Source organism: Giraffa tippelskirchi, chromosome 8 (assembly GCF_054371585.1).
Source record: "Giraffa tippelskirchi isolate mGirTip1 chromosome 8, T2T-mGirTip1v1.2.pri, whole genome shotgun sequence".
Classification (NCBI taxonomy): Eukaryota; Metazoa; Chordata; class Mammalia; order Artiodactyla; family Giraffidae; genus Giraffa; species Giraffa tippelskirchi.
In genome coordinates this window covers 11,151,499-11,170,145 of record NC_137282.1, presented here as the reverse complement: position 1 = coordinate 11,170,145, position 18,647 = coordinate 11,151,499, and the positions used below count along the sequence as shown (strand labels likewise).

General features: G+C 46.3%; 1 protein-coding gene across 50 annotated transcripts in view; it reads left to right on the top strand.

The window, feature by feature from the left end:
- The window catches only part of TACC1 (transforming acidic coiled-coil containing protein 1), a 118,742-nt gene that overhangs the window by 59,249 nt on the left and 40,846 nt on the right, over positions 1-18,647 (top strand). For 31 of the 50 annotated variants that reach the window (XR_014063401.1, XR_014063405.1, XR_014063402.1 and 28 more), the window contains one exon: positions 1,022-1,137. The exons of 16 other annotated variants lie outside the window; for them this stretch is intronic. Coding sequence is in view for 17 of the 34 variants with exons in the window: in XM_081524031.1 (XP_081380157.1) it covers positions 1,022-1,137 (116 nt within the window). In the remaining 17 variants the exon portion in view is untranslated. Of the gene's footprint in view, positions 1-30; positions 172-1,021; positions 1,138-18,647 lie in introns of those variants that run through there. 3 more of the 50 variants (XM_081524052.1, XM_081524046.1, XM_081524040.1) reach the window with 1 other exon arrangement.

The window sequence follows — 18,647 nt, the reverse complement described above, 5'->3', positions numbered from 1 at the left end:
CTCGTTCTGTGTGTGCGCGCGCGCGTGTGCGTGTGTGTGTGTGGTCGCCACCCGCGTTAACCGTGTTCATGGCAGTGCTGCCGTCCCTGCCCGTAACCAGGTCCCCGCTGTGCAGTCGGAAGTTCAGGACGTTGTGCCCTCCCGCCGGTGTTTTCCTCCCCTCGTTTCAGTGTGAGCTTTCTGAACCTAACCCAGAATCTGCAGTCTCTCCGCATCCCCGTGTGCCTCGGTCCCTTTCTCTAAGCTTCGAGCCCCCAGCCCCCGCCCCTGCACACACACACACACACACACGCACTGTCGTGGATCACACCCGCAGGACACACACACAGTCGTGGATCGTACCCTCTGGACACACACACAGACACACACAGTCCTGGATCACACCCGCTGGCACTTGGGGCCCTCCCTGCGGGGAAGAAGTCGCTCCTAGGCCCTCCTAGGACTCCCCCGTGTCCCCGAAAATGCGGCCTTGGTGAAAAAGGTCGCATGATGCCGGGCCCCCTGGCCGCTGGGGAAGGAATGGTCGTCTCTCCTGAGCTGTCAACCCGTGTGATTGCGGGAGGCAGGTGACAGCGTCCTCGGCCTCTGGCTGGGTGCCTTGCAAACAGGTAGAGAGAGGCCTAACCCCAGAAAAAGGGCATCGTGGCGAAAACTGGCTTCGTGATTTTAAGCTCAGAGGGGCGATCTGAATTTTTAAGCCTCTGTCAGAGGGCTTTTGTGAGAAAAGGAGTCTGTTGAAGGGGCTTTTGGGAGGCTGTCAGAGGGAAGGATGACCTCAGAAATAAACGTTGCTGGAGAAAGGCCCCGGAGGATGGAGGAGATTTCAGGGAGACAGAAGCCCAAGAAGGGCGCTGCTACAGCACCGCACCCCCCGCACCCCATCCCGGGCCAGTCCACACTGAGGACCCGCGCGGGGTGCAAAGTTAGGCAAAAAATACTGGACCTTGTGGAGATGTAGCCTGTAAAGGGGTGTCGGAAATACCGTTGAAAGTGGTAATTCCTCATTTTTCCCCCTTGGCAGCTCGGATTCTGAAGGTAATTTTGAGACCCCTGAAACTGAAACGCCCATCCGATCCCCTCTCAAGGAATCCTGTGAGTCACACCTTGGACTGGCAGGCCCCGGGGCCAAGACCCAAGGTAAGGAAAGACTTCCCTTGTTCTGCGTTTTTTTGATGCTGCTGTTTAAAGTTTTGAAAATGTAAATGAGGAAAGGAAAAGTGTTAATTCAGGGCCCTTTTAAAAGGTGGGAGATTGTCTCCTTACTGAGCAGGAGCTGTTTGAAAGCTCCTGGCATATTTGAAATGGTTTGTTTGTATTTTTCTGAGTGTGGAAGCCAGAAGCTTTCTTCCTTAAGTAGGTTGTGCGTTTTGCAGTATGAAATTATTGTTATCAGAACATTCCTACTGGGCCCTGAAAAACAAAACTGTGTGTGGTGATGTTGGGATGGAGGTGTGTTTAGATTTGGCTTCATACATTTCTCAGGCCTGCGCATTTTCTCCAGGGTGTGGCTGGAGACAAGAATTATAGGTAGGAGTTGAATTTTTTAGACAAGGAGGAATCTTAAGAGGCAGTGTCAAAGTTCTTCACCGCCCCTGCTTCCACCAGGGATGGTGGTGAGCCCCAGTCCACCCAAGAAAGCCTGGCATGGAGACTCCCTCCTGCCCTCCGAGCCCAACCTTGAGCCTGTGTTTCATCTGCAGAGGCTGCTGCGGTTCCTCTTGATTAGCGGAAACCATTTTTGTCACACAGCCAGTTCCGAGTAAAATCTCACCTGGCCTGATTGCAGGCAGTTAGCTGTTCAGAGTGACTGTGATTCAGCAGTGAAAACAACCCCCTTCTCTGCAGGCTAGTGTCATGGAGGGAGACGGGCCTTTCAGAGGTTAAGCAGAATGTACCTACCTGTCAGCTTGGCTTCCCTGGTTACTGAGCAGTAAAGAACCTTTCTGCAATGTAGGAGACGCAGGTTCGATCCCTGGGTTGGAAAGATACCCTGGAGGAGAGCCTGGCAGCCCACTCCAATATTCCTGCCTGGAGAATCCCATGGACAGAGGAGCCTGGCAGGCTACAGTCCATGGGGTCGCAAAGAGTCAGACACATTGAAGTGACTTAGCAAGCACGCACACACCTGTCAGCTTGGTCCTAAGTACGATGGAGAAAAATGAAGCAGGGGAAGGGGGTACAGAGTTGGGGGAGGGTCGGTAGGAGATGCTGAAGGCTGATGGGGGTGGGGAGCCTGACTGATTGGGGACTTGAGCAGAGTCCTGAGTAGGACTGAGGGGACATCTGTACAGTTTCCTGAGGAGAACTCTTCCAGCAGAGAGCAGGCTCCTGGGAAGGTCTGGGACAGCACCAGCCTGAGGCGGAGGGGTGGGGAGGGAAGTGCCCAGGGGGGCAGCATGTTGGAAGTCAGGGAAGAGGCTCGTGTGGCTACAGCAGTGACCGCAGGGAGCTGGAGTCAGCCAAGTAGGGGACGGTCTGGGTCCTGTTGTCACAAGGCGTTCATTTTTCCTTCTGAGTGAGATTGGAAGGGCTGCCTTTAAAAAGTGCCACAAACCAGGCAGCTTAAAACAATGGAAATTGATTCCCTCTCTGTTCCGAAGGTTAGAAGTTGAAATCAAGGTGTTGGCAGGGCCAGGCCCCCTCCAAAGTTTCTAGGGATGAATTCTTCCCTGTTCTTCTAGCTTCTGGTGGTTGCCAGTGATGCCTGGTGTTCCTTGGCCCGTGGCAGCAAAGCTTCCATCTTACCTGGTCAGCTTCTCCCTGTGTATCTTTTGTCTCTTCATGTGGCTTTCTGAGGAGGACTCCAGTCATTAGATTTAGGGACCACTCCAATCCAAGTCAACCTCTTCTTAACTTGATTACACCTACAGAGATAACTACAGTTGAGCCTTGAGCAACATGGATTTGAACTGTGTGGGTCCACTTGATACAGATTTTTTTTTCACTATGTTCTAGAGCAGGGGTCCCCAACCTCCAGGATCTAATACCTGATTATCTGAGGTGGATCTAATGTAATAATAATAGAAATAAAATGCACAATAAATGTAATGCAATTGGGTCATCCCGAAACCATTCCCCATCCCCTACCCCGATCCATGGAAAAATTGTCTTCCATGAAATGGGTCCCTGGTGCAAAAAAAGTTGGGGACCACTGTCCTAGAGTACTACACGGTCCACGGTTGGTTGAATCCAAGGATAGAGAAATGTGGATATGGAGGGTGTTCGACTGTGCTGAGTGGTTGGGGGTAGAAACCCCTAACCGCCACATTGTTCAGGGCTCAACTGTTATGTCCAGATAAGACCACATTCCCAGGTGTGGGGAGTTAGGACTTGAGCTTATCTTTTGGAGGGAATATAGTCCAACCCACACCAGGGCTTTGAACCGAGGGACGGTGCTCTCGCTTCCTTTTTCAGAGGATAGCTGACTGCTGTCTGGAGATGGGACTCCAGGATGGACGTCCTTCTCCCGTGTTTTCTCTATTCCATTGAGGGTCACTGTCACCCGCAGTGACAAAGGGGAGCCAGCTTTCAGTTACCCTGTTACCTAATTTTTGATCGGGTCGTGAATTTATTCTCCCGACGGTTATTATAGTTCCTTGCTTAGCAACTTCCTCACAGGTCACCCAGGGAGGTCAAGTTCCCTGTGCTGGACTTCGTGATGGACCTGGACTTACTGGGGAAATGATACCAGCTTTTTGTGATTTGGTTTTGCTTTCAGTGGTGAGCTCCAGGGACTTCCCTGGCAGTCCAGTGGTTAAGACCCAACGCTTCCAATGTAGGGGACGTGGGTTTGATCCCTGGTCAGGGAACTAAGATCCCGCACGCCACGTGGTTTGGCCAAAAAAAATTTTTTTAATAAATCAATAAATGGTGAGCTCCGTACTGTGCTGCCCTGCTGAAAATTCCCTCAGCTGGCCCTGGGCCGCTTTTTTACCATGAGTTCAGGCAGAGACCGCATGGGAACAGGCAGCTTTGCGTGTTAGAGGACTTGTGTGTGCCATTCGGCTGGGTAGCAGTGTCCATGACAGAAGATGCCACTTCATAGCTTCCCCTTTCTTCTTTCAAGATTGGCAGATCTGAAGGGAGATTTGAAAGCCTGAGAGAGCTATTCCGTGGCCTTCCCCTCAAATTTAAATAAAGCTCACAAGACAGTTTGAAAGCCTCTTTGAATTGCTCAGCCTGGGCCGCCTGCTTCCTCACCATCCTGTCAGCTGGTGGTCTGATTCATCCTGACGGATTCTTTGCTAATTGAATGGAGGCCAGTATGGCCCAGGCCCCCAGAACCACACAGACCCAATTGTTTGGTCCTTCCTGTGCCACTGACGCATTTTTACAAGTTTTGGTCACTTACAGCTCATACTCTCTTTTCTCGGTCTCTAGAATTTTTCCTTTTAGAGAGTCATGGACCAAGAAAGGGCTTTCCCGATGGCTCAGTGGTAAAGAATCTGCCTGCAATGCAGGAGATGTGGGAGATGCGGGTTCGGTCTCTGGGTCGGGAAGATCCCCTGGAGGAGGAAATGGCAACCCACTCGAGTATTGTTGCCTGGAAAATCCCATGGACAGAGGAACATGGTGGGCTACAGTCCATGGGGTCACAAAGAGTCAGATGCAGCTGAGCGTGGATCAAGAAAGCTCAGCGGAGTAGCTCAGGATTGTGGACCATGAAAGTGGCAGGCGGTACAAACTGGGAAACAAGCACTGCATATGATGAAGTCTTGCCATTTAGTGTCTTTAAATAACAGAATGATTCCCCATTAGCCTGGCAGTATCCTGCCCTCTAGGGCTTCTTGTCCTCAGCACCAGTCCTTGTCCAGAGTTCTGTGGATGGCCTTGTCGTGTGTACACAGTGAGTGCAAAAATACAGCCAGAGCACAGGTCTGACCAGGGAAGATATCAGTGGGCAAAAATTCCTGGAGTCTAAATGTTGAAGTCTAATTTCTCAGCCTGGATGGTTCTCTTTCTAAAAATTGTTCATTATTTGACTCCTGATAAGCTGGTGTGCATTCTCACTTGCTCAGTTGTGTCCGATGGGTAGTTGTGTCCGATTCTTTCGATCCTGTGGACCGCAGCTCACTGGGCTCCTCTGTCCTTGGGATTCTCCAGGCAAGAATAATATAGGAGCAGGTTACCATTTCCTCCTCCAGGGGATCTTCCCCATCCGGGGATCAAACCCGCATCTCCTGCCTTGACCAGCAGATTCTTTACCACTGCACCACGTGGGAAGCCCCCTGATAAGGTTAGTCTTTGATACAGGGGAACAGCATGTGTAGATCATGTAAGACTCTGTCTTCTGGCAGGATGATGTATAAGCTCTGCAAAGGGTGTTTAAGTTGCTGATGTTACTGTTCTTTCTCTTTGCTGGGAGATGTATCAGTAAGGAGACATCACCTAGGAAAGGACTTTTGAGAGGTACAGTCTCAAGTTCATCATTTTTTTTGTTTGTTTGTTTCCAGTGCTGATGGACTGTGGTTTTGTCCCGTGTTTTAGATTATAAAAGTGAAAGCTGCAGTGGCTGACCTCTGCTGTCCTCTGTTAATTGAAGCCTCCCCCAGCCCACATACAAACACACACGCCTTTGTTTACAAATTGTTACCTTTCTTTGAGAGAGGGAATTTTAATTCACACTGAAGCTCTCTATGCCCTTGAAACAGTTACCTTGTTTGATGTGTTGATTAGGTGGCTAGATACACCAAACACATAAGGTAGTCCTCCGGAACAGGAGAAAGATAAACAGCGAGAAAGATAAACAGCGTCAGTCCATAGGTGTTTACTGCCGGAGGCCTGTGGGGACCGCCAACTTGTTTGTTGACATAGTTTGGGTCAGTGTAAATCAGGCATCAGCCAACAATAGCTCATAGGCCTGCCGTTGCCTGTTACTGTTCTCCTGGAGAGCTGAGAACTGTTCCTACATTTTTAAATGGCAGAAAACAATATTTTGTGTGAAAGGTATATGAAGTTCACATTTCAGGGCTCATAAGTAAAGTTTCATTTTGGAATGCAGCCGTGCATTTAGATGTAGTCAGGCTGCTTTTGCAGTAAGATAGCAGATTGAGTACTCAGAGCAGAGGCAAATGCCTGAAATATTTACTCTCTGGCTCTTTAAAGGAAGTTTGCCGACCTTGATACACCCTTGCGATGAATTTGGTAAAATGATAAAGTTTAAGTACTTTATAATTTGACCTTTATAATTGAACTTTAGTTTTTAAAAAAGCTACAAGGCTGTAGCTGATTAATTAGCAAATAAACGGTGGGTACTGGATGCCCTTCCTGTAGGCCTGAACCGTCAGGGACGGCATCAGGGAGAGATTGGTTTGGGCTGGCTATTTGTCTCCCTCGCAAAATGACTTTTCAGTCTGGTTCATACTTAATTTTCAATTGACTTAAAGATCTGAGAAAAAAGGAAATTAGGGAAGAATGGGGAGAATTTGGCAATCATTTAATACAAGTACAAATGCAGAGACTTTTCACTTTTGTTTCTAATGTAACTTTGGGTGTTTGAGAATTTGTAATTTGACTGTTGCTATGGTGTATTTTTGGTATAGGTTGTATGGTTGATTGGTTTAGACTGTACCTATGTAAGACTCAGAAGGGAAACCTTATTAAAATCTGAGCCTTAGATGTTTGATCCTAAGGCTTTGGGCTACTTGTATAAGCAAATATGCAAACATTGAAGGGTTCTAGTCCAATCTGTGAGTGTGGTTGTCCTAGGGACTCAGTTTGACACCCTTTCCGGGCTCCTACTGCAGGGATTGCTTTATTAGAATATTCTAGAGGTAATGGCAAGGAAGGCAATGGCACCCCACTCCAGTACTCTTGCCTGGGAAACCCCATGGACGGAGGAGCCTGGTAGGCTGCAGCCCATGGGGTCTCGAAGAGTCGGACACGACTGAGCGCCTTCACTTTCACTTTTCACTTTCATGCACTGGAGGAGGAAATGGTAACCCACTCCATTATTCTTGCCTGGAGAATCCCAGGGACGGAGGAGCCTGGTGGGCTCCCGTCTATGGGGTCGCACAGAGTCGGACACGACTGACGCGACTTAGCAGCAGCAGCGGAGGTAATGGAACTAATGGCCTTCCTGGTGGCTCATACAGTAAAGAATCTGCCTGCAATACAGGAGACCTGGGTTCAATCCCTGGGTAAGGAAGATCCCCTGGAGAAGGGAATGGCAACCCATTCCAGTATTCTTGCCTGGACAAATCCATGAACAGAGGTGCTTGGCGAGTTACAGTCCATGGGGTCGCAAAGAGTCAGACACAAGTGAGCGACTAATACACACACACAATGCGACCAATAAGGACCCTTCATGTTACCTGTCTGACATTTCACCCCAGTGGCTCCTTCAACAGCATTCCAGGTTAATGCTCTTATTTTATTGGCTCTTTCACAGTTTAAGTTTTTATATTACACTGTTTCATATTATTATGAAATGCACTTGAAAACCTCTGCAGCATGATACAGTTCCATCCCCCATCCCCTCACCCTCTTTAACGTTTGTAGCTCTCAGCTTGGAGATTCCCACTAGTTAATAAATGGGATGAGGCCGTGTGGCTTTGTTGCTTTATTTTATAATAATGTAAAGGAGCCGTGTGGGCTTCCCTGGTGGCTCAACGGTAAAGAATCTGCCTGTCAATGCAGGAAACACAGAGACACAGGTTCAGTCCCTGGGTCAGGAAGATCCCCTGGAGAAGGAAATGGCAATCCACTCCAGTATTCTTGCCTGGAGAGTCCCAGGGACAGAGTGACCTGGTGGGCTTCAGTCCATGGGGTCACAAAGAGTCGGACACGACTTAGTGACTAAACTCCTTTGAGAGCTTCCGACGGTGGAGGTGTTTGCTCTGGTGTACTGAGGGGGCAGCCCTGCTAAATTGCATTGCTACCACTTAATTCCCAGGTGGCACAGTGGTAAAGAACCTGCTTGCCATTGCAGAAAACACAAGAGACTCAAGTTCTGTCCCTGGGTCAGGAAGATCCCCTGGAGAAGGAAGTGGCAACCCACTCCAGTATTCTTGCCTGGGAAATCCCAAGGACAGAGGAGTCTGCTGGGCTACATACAGTCCATGGGGTCGCAAAGGGTCGGACATGACTTAGTGGCTAAACAATGACAGCAGTGCTCCACCTACAGAATGGATGTGGTCTGAATCCATTTAACACATTTAAAGAGCAGTTGTAGTTTCTTATTCAAGTGACTAGTAATACTACTGTTCATAGGAAGCCCTAGCAGAATATACCATTTTGTCACAGTCTTCTGAACTCAGGTGGGTGACAAGGAAGAACATGGCTTGTCCACCCAAAACAGCCATCTCTGTAGGGATTTGATAACTAGGGGTCGCTGAAGTGTCCAGTAACCATTTAACCTTGAGCCGGGGAAGGGATTGCAGCTTGTAAGTTCAAGGTCTCACCCTCACCTTCACACGTACATGAACCTAATTTCATGGGCTTGCACAAACATAATCAGATTCCCAGGGCCTAGACTGATGATGGCCAGACTTGGCAAGAGGATAGTAACCAAATGGAGTATCTCATTAATTCACAAGTGGAAAAAATGTGATCTGGCAGTTCTGTTTGGCAGTTCCGGATACTGTCCTGGCCAGTCCCTGTTCCCTATGTCATTGCTGGAAATACGACAGCAAATTATTGATCTCCAGCTTTCCCACTGCAGAATTCTGACCTAACAGACCACCAACTTTCTGTTCCAGCTGCATTTATCATATGTATTGAATGCAGTTTTTTTCAGCATCTTATTTGGTTTCATAACAATGATGCTCCGAAATAGACCACACATGATTTCCAGTCTAAAAACTGGGAAATCGTCGGAGCCTTTCCTGCTAGTAGTACAGTGGGGTCATAAATTCAACTTTTAAAAGGAAGATTTGTTTATTTGACTGCCGGATCTTTAGTTGTGGCCTGTGGGATCCAGTTCCCTGACCAAGATCCAGCTCTGCGTTGGGAGGGTGGAGTCTCAGCCACTGGACCACCAGGGAAGTCCCGTAAATTCAGCTTTGAAGATCACACACCCAGCTTCTCTCTGCAGGGAATGTATGAATCTCTCTGTCTTCACTGCCGTAGGAAGTGACTTATCAGAGGAAATGAAAAGTTCTTAAAATGTTGCCAGGACAGAGTATGTGAGGGGGGAAAGCATATTCTTCAGTATCTTGTAAAATGATGTACTTTGAAAAAAAATCATCAAGGGATTACATCTTTCACACATGTTAACTTAGCAGATATGATATATGAAGGATAAAATGTATTTTAGGAACTTTGAACATCAGAAGCTTACAGTACAATTTAGACATTGAGTCAGAAGGGAAAAAAGTAAAAGCATCACTGGGTAAGCAGCGCTATTGGATTAAAAACACTTGCTTCCTTCGTGCTCAGTGTCTGCTCGTCCGTGAGAAATAAAAAGGCACCGGGAGCATTTGCCTTCGCTTTGCTTCCCACTCCACCAGTGAGTCGTGTGTGGGTGAGGAGAGGCAGGTGCGTGGGGGCGTGTGCAGCCTCCTGGGACTTTGCACTCATTTTGGCGTAGAAGGTGGAGCTTCTTAAGAGGCTGGTATTGCTGCATACCTTACTCTGCGGAAGGAAAGTTATAACCAACCTAGACAGCATATTAAAAAGCAGAGATATTACTTTGCCAACAAAGGTCCATCTAGTCAAGGCTATGGTTTTTCCAGTGGCCATGTATGGATGTGAGAGTTGGACTATAAAGAAAGCTGAGCGCTGAAGAATTAATGCTTTTGAACTGTGGTGTTGGAGAAGACTCTTGAGAGTCCCTTGGACTGCAAGGAGATCCGACCAGTCCATCCTAAAGGAGATCAGTCCTGGGTGTTCATCAGAAGGACTGATGTTGAAGCTGAAACTCCAATACTTTGGCCACCTGATGCGAAGAGCTGACTCATTTGAAAAGACCCTGATGCTGGGAAAGATTGGGGGCAGGAGGAGAAGGGGACGACAGAGGATGAGATGGTTGGATGGCATCACCAACTCAATAGACATGAGTTTGAGTAGACTCCAGGAGTTGGTGATGGACAGGGAGGCCTGGCGTGCTGCAGTTCATGAGGTTGCAAAGAGTCGGACATGACTGAGCGTCTAAACTGAACTGAACTGAACTGATTGCTGCATAGCAGATAACTCCGAAACTGGGTAGTAGCTCAAGCCACTGGTTGTTTATTATCTCATGTTGTTTTCAGAGGTCTGGAACTTGGGAACAGCCCAGCTGGGTGGTGTGGCCAGGGATTCCTGGTGAGAATGCAGTCCCGGCATTGGCTGGGACCCTAGTCATCTGAAGGCTTAACCAGGGCCGGAGGATCCCTCCTCAGCCACGCCTGGCACGTTGGTGCTGGCTGTGGGCGGGAGATCTCAGTTCTTTACTGTGCGGTGGAGCTCTGTCTGTGGGGTTGCCTGAGCGTTCTTCCAGTATGGCAGCTGCGGTGTCTCTGATGACAGCCTCAGAAGCCATACTCTGTTATTTCTACAATATCCTTTTGGTTACCCGAGCCCAAGGGTGTGAATCCAAGGAGGTGGGACTCCCGGGGGCCGCCTTGGAAGCTGCCTGCCATCAAGCTCTTGCTTTGCTCTGCCTCTCTAGTCCTCCTTCTGCCCCTCTTTTTTAAAATTTTTTTGACGTGGGCTATTTTAAGAGTCTTTATGGAATTTTTACAATATTGCTTCTGTTTTATGTTTTGGTTTTCTGGCCGTTGGGCATGTGGGATCTTAGCTCTCTGACCAGGCATCAAACCAGCACCCTCCGCGATGGAAGGCAAAGTCTCACCCACTGGACCCCCAGGGAAGCCCCCTGCCCCTTCTTAGGTGCAGGAACAGAAGGACAGGAGCAGCGACGTGGTCTCTGGCCAGGGTCCCTGTCCTGCCGCAGAGGCGTCTGGTCGCTCTGTCTGGAGGCTCCTCTCCTGTCGAACATTCTCCCTCTTTCTCTCTATCCTGCGTCAGCTTCCTGGCTCAGTGTGGGCGGTTGCTACTTTGCAAAAGAGGCAGTGGGTGTTGTGAACGCTCTCTGTAATGATTTTCTGAAGAGCTAGCTGCGCGTTGTGGCGGTTTGGCTGCAGTGAAGTTCAGGTCTCTGCGAGGAGGAGCTGTCTGTTAGCACATGCCCTTTCTCCTCTGCTCCTGCTGCTGCCTGCTGGGGACGGGGAGCAGATGACTCTGGGGGGCCTTCCGGGGCTTCTGTCCGTTGGGGGGGGGGGGTCCCGGCTCTACTGGAAATGCAGCCTTAAACAAATCCAGGTGGTTCCCAAAACCCAGGGCACCTTCTGAATGCGAAGAGAAGGCACAGCTCCAGGGAGGCTTGGGTTCAGGGTGGGGAGGGTGGACTCCTCCTGGTTATGGGCCCCACCCTCTTATCTTAAGGTAACCTTGGCCTTCAGAGGGGAGGGTTTGGGTCTCTTTCTAAATAAAACAGCACAGAGCACTCATTTGGAAATTTGAGGTACTTTCTTCATCCTTAGCACAAAGCTTTTCCAGTTTATCAAATGGCTTTCCAGATTATTCTTTACCTGCGGAGTCTTGCATGTTAGAGTGAGCCTCTCTCAGGAGTTAGAAGCTTCCAGCACCTGGCCCTGACTATTACAAAAAGCAAATAAATTAATTATTCCCCCCCCCAAGCTCCTGGGTGATATTTTTGTTTGGTTTTGCGGGGAGGAGGAGAGTTAGACAGTTTGTTGTCTGGGTTCCGGCATGGGTGTCTGTGTGTGTTGGTGGTGTTTTTCTGCTGTGAAGTAGTGACGTCTTAACATTGCAGCATACCTCAGAGGCTGTTCTGCTTTTTCCCACCCTGACTCATCCACTTGGACCCCTCACCGTGCCCAGGCTCTGGGTGACCTGGGCCCCGTGGTTGCCAGGAACGTGAGTCCTGCAGCCCACACCATTAGGGTCTACCCGGCAGTGCTGGAAGAGACCTTCTTGTTCTGTTATCCTGTCCGTGGACAATATGCTGTGTCTACTTCTACTCCTTTTAAGGCTGATGTCCTGGACTGAGTGGCTAAGAGCATGCATATATGAAGTATATTTCAACTTTGGGGGAATTCAAGGGACTGGTAACTCAGAGACGTTAAACGGAGAAAAAGGTTACATTTTGGACACTTGCCTAAATGCGAATGTGTACCTTATAAACAGCCTTCTCAGATCAGACCCCCTTGTTTCCCTTCTGAAGCCTCCCCTTGGTTCACACTTGGGAGAGCAGGGGTGGGAGGGAAGATACTGAAAGGAGGAGGGGTCTTCACAGGGAAAGGGTCAAGTGAAGAACAGGTGTTCCTCCTGCAGGTAGGAGCTGAGCGCTGCTTACTCTGTATACATTTTTCTGTGTGAAAGGTTATCAGGTGGCAGGGGGTCCTGTATGTATCAGACATCTGCTCAGCAGTGACCCTGCGCATCAGCTCTGTCTTGGGCGCTCAGTTTCTGCTTTGGGGACACAGAGGGAATTGGGGGTAAGATCCCTGCCGACCTCAGTCTGGAGGGAGCTGGCTGCCTTCTGTTCCCCAGGCCCCTTGGCCTCTTTGGCTTCCCCAGACGTTTTAACAGCCAGTAGGTAGTTTTAGCAAGGGAATGTGTGAGGGAAGTCTGAGAAGGCAAATGTTAACAAGAAATAAGTGAAAGAATTAAAAAAAAAAACCTACCCCCACCCTCAAAACAAAACCAAAAGCCTTTTGAGCGTGCCAATTGTCATGTCTCTAGGATGCTTCCTATACTTGGCTACATCTGCTATAGGAAAGAAGAGTGATGTCATTTTTTTTTCACCTCTTTCTGTAAATAGAATTTATCTAGCACATGGTAGGCTTCCTTAAGAAAAATTTGAAATCCCAAATTGATGTGATGCTGAGACCTACCAGTTCTCTCAAGTATGGGACATGCATAACAGGCTATTTGAAGCATTTTCTGAAGTGTAAGTCTGTGGTGTAATAGAACATGTTGTAGGAATTGCAGGACATGCTTTCTACCCTGTTACCCTCTGAGTCTCTCTGTTCTTTCTTTTTGTAAACAGTTTATTGAGATATAATTCACTTGCATGCAGTTCACCGTTTAAAGGTTTATAATGTATGAACAGAGTTGTACAACTATCACATCAACCTGATTTTAAGAATGTTTTATCACCTACCCCAAAGAAATACTGTACCCACTAGCAGTCATGCCCCCGTTTTTCTGCCACCCCCAGTCCCAGGCAACTGATAATCTACTGTATTATGTCTCAGTAGATTTACTTATTCCAGACATTTCATGTAATTGAAATTATACAATATGTAGTGGTCTTTTCTGATTGGTTCTATTCACTTACCATAATGTTTTTCAAAGTTCATCCATGTTGTAGCATATATACTGGTAGTTCATTCATTTTTTTAATTCTGACTAATACTTCATTCTCTGGATAAACCATATTTTATTTACCCATTCATCAGTTGATGGACATTTGAGTTGTTTTCACTTTTTGGCTATTATGAATAATACTGCTGTGAACATTTATGTTCAAGTTTTTATGTGGGTGTAAGGTTTTCATTTCTCTTGGTGTATACCTAGTAGTGCAATTGCTAGGTCAGAAGGTAAATATTTCCAATTTTGAGGAGCTGTCAAACTGTTTTCTGAAGTATCTGCACCCTTTTACATCCCTACCAAGAGTATATAGGGGTGTTCAGTTTCTCCGCAGCCTACTCATTGCTTGTTATCTGTTTGACTGGATCCGCCTTCATAAATGTGAAGTGGTGCCTCATGGTGGTTTCAATTTGTGTTTCTCTAATGACTAACGATGTTGGGCAGCTTTCCACATACTTTTTGGCTGTTTGTGTTTTTTTAGCAAAATGTTTATCCAGATTCCTTGCCTATTTTTTAATTAGGTTACTTATCTTAGAGAGTTGTAAGAGTACTTTATGTAGTCTAAATACAAGTCCCCTATAAGGTATCTGATTGTAAATATTTTGTCCCATTCTGTGGGTTGTCTTTTCACTCTTTCGGTGATAGCGTTTGAAGTGTAAAAGTTTTTACTGTTGATGGAGTTCAGTTTATGTACTTCGTTTTTGTCATTTTTCCCCCTGCTTTTGGTGTCATATTTAAAAAGGCTTTACCTTTCCACAGTCATAGAGATTTACTACAGTGTTTCCTCCTAAAACTTTAATAGTTTGAACTCTTACATTTAGGTCTTTGATTAGTCTTGAGCTAGTTTTTATTCATGTTGTGAAGAAGTGGTACAGCTTCATTATTTTGCATGTGGACATCCAGTGCTCCAGCACTATGTTGAAAAGACTTTTTTCCCCCCTTTTTATTTAATTTTGCACCCTTGACAAAAATAAGTTGACAAGAGATGTAAGAGTTTAAGTTTTGATTCTGTTTTATTGATCTGTATATGTCTCCTTAAACACTGTCTTGATTATGGTAGATTTATAGTAAGTTTTGAAATCAGTAAGTGTCAGTCTTCCAACTTTGTTATATTTTTTTCAAGGTTGTTATGACTATTCTAGGTCTATTACATTTCCACATGAATTTTAGGATCAGCTTATTAATTTTGCAAAGAAGCCAGCTGGAATTTTGATAGAGATTGTGTTCAAACTATAGTCAAGTTTGGGGCAGATTGTCACCCTAAGAATAAATAGTATTTTGTAATTTTTATAGAACATATCTTGCACTTCCTTTGTTAAATTTATTTCAAAGTATTTTATTCTTTTTGATACTGCTGTAAATGGAATTGTTTTCATAATCATGTTTTTGGATTTTTCATTGCAGGTGTATAGAGATACAGCTGATGTTTGGATATTGATCCTTCCTGAAACCTTGATGAATTCATTTATTAGTTATAATAATTTTTGGTGGATTCCTCAGAACTTTCTGTATAAAAAGTTGTGTCATCTGCAAATACAAACGGTTATACTTTTCCTTTCCAATCTGGATGCATTTTTTGTCTTTCTCTTGCCTGATCGACCTGGCTAGAACTTCGAGTACAATTTTGAATAGAAGTGGTGAGAGCTGACATTCTTACTCTTATCTCGTTCTTGATCTTAGGGTAAAAGCATTCAGCTTTTACTATTAAATATATTATCTTTTACTATTAAATATGGTATTAGTTGTGGAATTTCATAGATGTCCTTTATCAAGTTGAAGAAATCCTTTTTTTTTTTTTTTTGGCCACACTGTGCGATATGTGGAATTTCCCCAGCCAGGGATTGAGGCCACGCCCCCTGCAGCGGAAGCACATAGTCTCAATCACTGGGTCACCAGGGAAGTCAGAGGAAGTACCCTTTTATTCCTTATTTGTTGAATTTTTTTTTTTTCATCATGAAAGGACATTGGATTTTGTTAGATTCTTTTTCCATGTATATTGAGATGATTATATGGGTTTTGTCTTCCATTGTATTGCTGTGATATGTTACACTAAATGATTTTTGGATGTTAAACCACCCTTGCATTCCTGGAGTACATCGTGCCTTTTCATGTGTTGGTGGACTTGGTTTGCTGGTATTTTGAGAATTTTTGTGTTGCTTTTCAATAAGAAATACTAGTCTGTAGTTTTTTTGGTTTTGTGTTTTCAGTGATATCTTTGGTTTTGGCATCAGGGTGATATTGGCCTGGTGGAATGAATTGGGAAGTGTTTCCTCCTCCTATAGTCTCTGGCTGTTTGTGAACAATTGATGTTAATTATTCTTTAAATGATTGGTAAAATTCACCAATCTGGTTCAGATCTTTCTGTGAGTGTGATGGGGGAGTTTTTAATTTACTAATTCACTCTCTTTTATTTGTCTTAGATCTATTCAGATTTTGCTATTTCCTCTTGAGTCAGTTTCAGTCATTTGTGTCTTTTTTAGGTTTTTGTCTCATATATCTAACTTATTAAATTTGTTAACATACAGTTATTCATAGTGTCATTTTCTTGTTTTCAAACAGAATTAGTAAGCCCTGCCATGCCTGTTTCACAGGTTGATTTGAGGATCAGGTTAAGCAGTATGTATGGAAGTGCCTTGAAGACCATATGACTGTGAAGTAGTGTATTTATTGTAAATTTTTATTTCCAGGGCACTACTATCCGCCGTTTATGCAACTTAACGTTTCTACTACATTCCTGCTTTGTGAGTTGCATTTCACGGGGGAGATTGTCAACATTGTTACCAAAGGAATATAAACTGAGATTGGGCTGGAGGGGAATTAAAGTGGTTTGGGGGCCTGTCTACCCGCTTCTTGAGGGATAGCAGAACATAGCTTGTACACTTTCAGGGTTGGAGGACATCAGTGCCACATTAGGAACTCAGCTCCTGCCCAGCCCCGAGAACTGCTGTTTCCTGTCCTCCCTGAGGACAGGCGTTCCGCTTGGTTCAGCCCCGGATGCCCTCCTCTCTCCTGTGACCTGTGCCTTGGAGACAGTGCATTCATTCACCTCACCGCAGCAATAAAGGTCCTTTTACGATACAACCTAGGGACTTCCTGGCGGTCCAGTGGTAAAGACTTTGTGCTTTCACTGCGGAGGGCCTGGGTTCAATCCCCAGTCGAGATTGAACTAAGAATCCTATGAACCACACAGCCAAAAATATAAGAATAAAAAAATAAAATACAACTTAGTTGGTTTTCAAAAATGAAGAATTACTTTAGTCTGGAAAGTTCCCTTGCTAAATACGGAGGCAGATTCATAGGGGAAATAACCCTCTTAGAAAGGGAAGGCAAGTCCAGAGGTGGAGCAATGGTGGTATCTTCTCTGTAGGAACAGGGGACGTGGCCGTCACATGAGAAGGTGGTAGGAACTTCCTTAAGCTCAACCCCTGACTGTCCTCCGAAGAGGCGTGGAGCGTGGCTGTCGTCTTAACGGGATTATAAGCCCCAGGTGCTTATTCTGCGGTCACTTCAGGCCAGGCGCTGCGCATGCTGCAGGTTCACAGGGCCTGTGGTCGGATAGATGATTATCTTAGACATTATTTTATGATTTGACTTTAAGGCTGTAGGTCCTGATGCAGCTATGGGTTTAAACTAATTAGGGAGTGCCGACACTGAACATCTGGTTTGGATCTCTGTGTAGGATTTCTTAGTGCTGTGACTCATAGTCAGCTTGGCTCCGTCAGTAATACAATTGTCAAACTTCTCTGTCATCGCCAGACCCTCCAAGTTTGTGTTATTTCTGTGTATATCCTCTCTTGGGTCCCGAATTGCAGAGACCCACCCTGTGGGCTAGAGTTCAGAAATCCAGGCCCCAGGGCCTTGGTAACCAAGGGTCCTGTTCTCGCAGCTGTCAGATTGAGCTTTGCCAATTATGAGACACATTGCAACCCCGGGAGTTGTGTGAAACCGTGGGATCACCTCCCCTGCAGTGAGGGAGGAGTAGTCCCACCTTTTTCTTTTCGTTGTGGCTGTTCCACGTGGCCTGTGGGATCTTAGTTCCCCGACCAGGGATTGAACCCAGGCCCAGGGTGGTGAAAGCACCAGAGTCCTAACCACTGGATTACCAAGGAAGCCCCCAGTCCCACCTGTTTGAATGTCTAGCCCAGCTTGGTCACGTGGTTCTGTCCCTGACTCGTGAGCGCTCAGAAGCATGGCATGGATGGCTTGTTCCTAGACACGGACAGCCTCCTGCTTCCATCCTGACTCAGGTGCCTGCGCCCTTCATAAATGTAACCCCGTAGAGCGATACACTTGACTGTGTCCTATTGTAGCATTGAACCTCCACCTCAAAACCTTTCTTCCTGGGCTTGTGGCCCTATTAGGGTTTTCTAAGAGTCATCCAAGGAGTGAAGAGAAATTGAGTGATTGAAGACAGCTCTAGAATTAACTCGGAGGCTGCGAAGCATGGTTGAGCCGTGACCCACCTAGACCCAGCTAGCCGGGTACCCTAGACCCGGCTCCACGCCTTTCCTCTCTCCTGCTCCCTCACTCTTGGTTCTAACCATTCTGAGCTGTGGTCTCGTCACCTGTAAGATGGGGTTAAGGAACACCTCGTAGAGATGTCGTGAGTGTGAAATAAAGTGCTGGAACTCGCAGCACAGTTACAGTGCTGCTGCTGCTGCTGCTGCTAAGTCGCTTCAGTCGTGTCCGACTCCATGCGACCCCATAGACGGCAGCCCACCAGGCTCCGCCGTACCTGGGATTCTCCAGGCAAGAACACTGGAGTTACAATAGTAGTGTTAATTATGAAGAATTTTTTCAGGAGGGAGATGCTTCGAAAACAGCCCTTAACAATAATAAATCCCACCCTTCTGTCTTGGGAAGAGAAGGTGGGGTGGGGCTGGGTGGGCTTGGAACAAGAGCCCTGTGTTGAGATGAAGACAGAGGAGAAAGGGTAGAAGGGGATTAGGTTTGAGAAAGGAGAGATTTTTGTGCTTAATAAGAAGGATTCTGGGCCTTAAAATGGGAGGGTTGGCTTAATATTAGTCATTTGTTTATACATCTGAAACACTGGGGAATAGTTTGGTGCTTATCTAAGTTTATTGCCTGAAAATCGTTACACAATAAACAGTCTATGGATAAGTCATTCTGAAAGTGAAGCCAAGGCTCCGGTCCCAGTGTTGTCTAGAAACTGGTTTCTCTAATAAGATATAGCCAACATCTTTCCATGTCATTAACTACTTCAAACACAGGTTTTAACGTTGCACCACGATATGTTGTTGTGTTTTAATCATTGACCTGTAATCAGACCGCTAGTAACGATAAAGGTAAACAGTGCCGTGGGGAGAGTT